At 45.0% G+C, this 4,769-nt stretch overlaps 1 protein-coding gene across 1 annotated transcript in view; it reads left to right on the top strand.

The window, feature by feature from the left end:
* PRDM14 (PR/SET domain 14) overlaps positions 1 to 4,386 on the top strand; it is an 18,054-nt gene extending 13,668 nt beyond the window's left edge. The window contains exons 7-8 of the mRNA XM_032296031.1: positions 647 to 748; positions 3,774 to 4,386. Of these exons, the coding sequence (XP_032151922.1) occupies positions 647 to 748; positions 3,774 to 4,001 (330 nt within the window). The 3' untranslated portion in view covers positions 4,002 to 4,386. The remainder of the gene's footprint in view (positions 1 to 646; positions 749 to 3,773) is intronic.
* Positions 4,387 to 4,769: the final 383 nt, after the last annotated feature.

Raw genomic sequence — 4,769 nt, 5'->3', positions numbered from 1 at the left:
TAGCCAGGTGTGGTGGCACATGCCCATAATCCCAGCTACTCGGGAGGATGAGGCAAAAGAATTGCTTGAATCCAGGATCACGCCACTGAACTCCAGCCTGGTCAATGAGCGAAACTCCAAAAAAAAAAAAAAAAAAAGTAGAAGGCCTCTACAGCAGGCCGAGGATTGTGAAAGACAGAAAAGCAGTAATGGCAATAGGGAGCCATTTTCTGCCATTCCAGATTCCTGGATGCTGTGCTAGGCTTAGTGCAAAAAAAGTACAGGATACCCTTGGGCTTAATGAAAAGGAGGACGCGGCTTGGACACAGAGGTATTCTTGCTTGACTGTTGGCCTTGCCGGAACTAGCTCAGGCAGCTACGACCTTGAGCCCATTTTCCTTTTTTGAAAATGGAGAGGCCATGCACAGTGGCTCATGCCTGTAATCCCAGCACTTTGGGAGGCCAAGGTGGGTGGACTACCTGAGGTCAGGAGTTCAAATTTAAAGGAATATATAATATACTCCTATAACAAATTGAGATCCTGTCTCAAAAAAGAAAAAAAAAATTTAAAAAAGGAATTCTTCTCTAACCCCAGGTAAACGCAAGGTTGAAATGGACTTGTTAGAGGAAGGTGTGATTTCAACTCTACTTTTCTTTTTCACCTCAGTGTTCTACGTGTGGGAAGTGTTTCTCTCAGTCTTCCAGCCTAAACAAACACATGCGAGTCCACTCTGGAGACAGACCGTACCAGTGTGTGTATTGTACTAAGGTAAATGGAACCTCTCACTAAGGGATTGGTCTTGAGCTCGGCTTGGGTGTCTATGTTTAAGAACTTGAAACATAAAGCCTGGCTTAATGAGTTCTTGGTAAATGTTAGTCAAATATCAGCGCAGTCCTCATTTCCACCCCTAAATATGCTTGAGTTTGCTAAAGATGATCAAATGTAACCAAGCTCCTATTCCCAAGCTGGCATTTAGGATACATGTAGTAAAACATATTCCAAATGTATGGGGACCTGATGGCCTGTTACATAGTGTTTAAAAGCACTAGCTAGGCACTGTGGCTCATGCCTGTACTCCCAGCTTCTTGGGAGGCTAAGGCCGGAGAATTGCATGAGCCCAGGAAGTGGAGGTTGTAGTGAGCCAAGATTGCACCACTGCATTCTGGCCTGGGTGACAGAGTAAGACACTATCTCAGAAAAAAAAAAAAAAGGCACAGTGGCTCAAGCCTGTAATCCCAGCCCTTTGGGAGGCTGAGGCTGGCAGATTGCTTGAGATAGGGAGTTTGAGACCATCCTGGCCAACATGGTGAAATCCTGTTTCTACTAAAAATACAAAAATTAGCTGAGTGTGGTGGCAGGTGCCTGTAATCCCAGCTAGATTCAAGTGAGGCAGGAGAGTCACTTGAACCCAGGAGGCAGAGGTTTGCAGTGAGCCAAAATCATGCCACTGCACTCTAGCCTGGGTGACAAAGTGAGACCCAACAAAAAAAAAAAAAAAAATCACTGTTTTGTATAGTATTTAAGAGCATAAACTTGGCCAAGGTTCAAATCTTGCTTCTGGTGCTTACTTAGCTATGCCACCCTGAGCAAGTCCATGAACTCCTCCGTTAGTTTCCACATTGATAAATTGGGGGACAAGAGTCTTTACCAAGTTGTTGGATAACATCAGTAAGATATGGGAGCCACGGTGGCTCGGGCCAGTTGTCCTGGCGCTTGAGGAGGCGAGGCTATGCGTTCAAGGCCAACCTGGGCAAAATAAGAACCTCTCATTCATTTAAAAAAAAAAAATCAGTAAGATATATAAAATATAAAATCCTTGTAACAGTGCCTGGCACAACGTAAAAGTACTACTGGAATGTTAGCTACTAGTATTACTACTTTAATCTGTAAAGGATGCTGCCGATGCAGCTTTCTATAGGAGCACTGCAGAAGTGGCGTCTAGTCTATGTTGCACAGAATATAGAGTTGTAAAAACAGAGGCATGAATCACATGGTTAGGAGTTGCTATAATAGGAACAATAGGCTGACCATGCTTTAGACATATTACACCAAAATAGCTCATGTCCTGTTTTGATGATATACATCTGTGCTGTCCAGTGTGCAGTTAATCATATGTGGCTATTTCAGTTAGTAAGGATGAAGGAAAGTTGAAGAATTCAGTTCTGAGATTGCATTAGCCACATTTTAAGTGCTCACTGGCTACATGTGGCTAGTGACTCCCAAGCTGGACAGCGGGGGTACAGAATATTCCCATCATTGCTGAAAGTCCTGTTGGAAAGCACTGATTGATAGATTATGTTTCTGTCACTGAGTCATTCACACTTTTTACCGTAAAGCCATAAAAGGAGTAGCGGCTGTCCTACAGCTGCTTCTTAGCCTCTCAAAGAGGAATAAAACATTGAGTCTACCAGATCGGGGCAACCAATACCTCAAAAGTGTGTGCCAATAGAATGAAAATAATCAGCATAGAAAAACACTGCTGAGCCGGGCGCAGTATCTCATGCCTGTAATCCCAGCACTTTGGGAGGCCAAGGCAGGTGGATCGCCTGAGGTCAGGAGTTTGAAACCAGCCTGGTCAACATGGAGAAACACCATCTCTACTAAAAATATAAAGAATAGATGTGCATGGTGTTGTGCCTGTAATTCCAGCCACTTGGGAGGCTGAGGCACTAGAATCACTGAGGCAGAGGTGGCAGTGAGCCTAGATTGCACCACTGCACTCCAGCCTGGGTGATGGAGTGAGACACTGTCTCAAAACAAAACCTACAAACCATCTTTCAAAAGCTTAAATTCAAATGAAGAAGAAGAAGAAAACCACTAAGGTTTTTTTTTACAACCACTGACTTATGCAAAGACTGGTTGGTAATAGCTCCTCCTTCTGTAATGCAGCGTGTCTTGAAGTGTGACCCTAGGATCACCTGCATCAGAATTGCTTCTTTAAATGCAGGCTCCTGGGTCTCATGTCAGACTTACTGGGTCACTCTCTTTTGGGTAGAGTTGGCAATCTGCTTCTTTTTTTGAGAGAGAGTCTTACTCTGTCGCCCAGGCTGGAGTGCAGTGGTGCCATCATAACTCACTGTGGCCTTGACCTTTTGGGCTCAAGTGATCCCCCCACCTCAGCTTTCCACATAGCTGGGTCCACAGGTGCACACCACCACGCCTAGATAATGTTTTTTACTTTTTGTAGGGGTGCGGTCTTGCTATGTTGCCCAGGCTGGCAATCTGCTTTTTTTTTTTTTTTTTTGAGACAGAGTCTCACTCTGTCGCTCTGGCTGTAGTGCAGTGGTACAGTAATGGCTCATTGCAACCCCCACCTCCTGGGTTCAAGAATTTCTCCAGTTTCAGCCTCCCAAGTAGCTGAAATTACAGGTGCGCACTACCATACCCGACTAATTTTTGTATTTTTAGTAGAGGTGGGGTTTCACCATGTTGGCCAGGCTGGTCTCGAACTCCTGACCCCAGGTGATCCTCCCGTCTTGGCCTCCCAAAGTGCTGGGATTACTGGTGTGAACGACAGTGCCTGACCAGCAATCTGCTTTTCTAAAAACTAGACCTCCAGATAATCTTAGCCACTGAAGAACCACTGTTCTAACATCCAGTGCTTCTCAAAACCAGCCAGAAGGACAAGTCAGTGGAGTCCTTTTCGATTAATGCTACTGCTGATGACCAGGCCTCAAAACCCAAGGTTCGTCCCTAAGGATGAACGACAATGAAATTGACCGCTTAGTTTAATTAGTTGGCCACCTCATGGAGGCTGACTTTTTCTTGTGCTCTGTGTTTCTCTTCTCTGCAGAGGTTCACAGCCTCCAGCATACTCCGCACACACATCAGGCAGCACTCTGGGGAGAAGCCCTTCAAATGCAAGTACTGTGGTAAATCATTCGCATCCCATGCTGCCCATGATAGCCATGTCCGACGTTCACACAAGGAGGATGAGTGCTGCTCCTGTAGCATCTGTGGGAAAATGTTCTCAGATCAAGAAACATTCTACTCCCACATGAAGTTTCATGAAGACTGTTAGCCTTGCCAGGCACAGTGGCTCACGCCTGTAATCCCAGCACTTTGGGAGCCCAAGGCAGGTGGATCACTCAAGTCCAGGAGTTCCAGACCAGCCTGGGCAACATGGTGAAACCCCTTCTCTACCAAAAAACTACAAAAATTAGCCAGGGATGGTGGCACATGCCTGGGGTCCCAGCTACTTGGGCAGTTGAGGCGGGAGGATGGTTTGAGCCCAGGAAGCAGAGGTTGCTATGAGCTGAGATCGCCCCACTGCTTCTCAGCCTGGGTGACAGCCAGACCCGTCTCAAAAAAAAAAAAACCACTAGCCCTCAGAGCATGGAGACACCGTGAAAACAAGGGATTCAGATTCTCTCTATTTCTTATGGGTTATAGAAGTCCCTGCAGTTCAGGAACTAGGAATATAGTCCTAGTTTTTGTGAGGAAAAGGTGGCTTTTTCTCTACTAAATAGTATATGTATATACACATACACACACACACACACATATATATATATATATATATATATATACATATTGCCTTGTATATATATATACACACACAGGTGATGACCACATAGTATGTTTTGTGTGTGTGTATACATATATATATATACACACACACACATATATATATATATGTATACATACACACACATAAACTGGTCCCACCATGTTACCCAGGCTGGTCTCAAACTCCTGGTCTCAGCTGATCCTCTCGTCTCAGCCTCCCAAAGTACTGGGATTACAGGTGTGAGCAACTGCTCCAGGCCTAGAACAAATTCCCTAAGAA

The sequence above is a fragment of the Sapajus apella genome, unplaced genomic scaffold (assembly GCF_009761245.1).
Source record: "Sapajus apella isolate SASKATOON/1434 unplaced genomic scaffold, GSC_monkey_1.0 scaffold35, whole genome shotgun sequence".
Classification (NCBI taxonomy): domain Eukaryota; kingdom Metazoa; phylum Chordata; class Mammalia; order Primates; family Cebidae; genus Sapajus; species Sapajus apella.
This window is presented reverse-complemented; position numbering and strand designations above follow the sequence as displayed.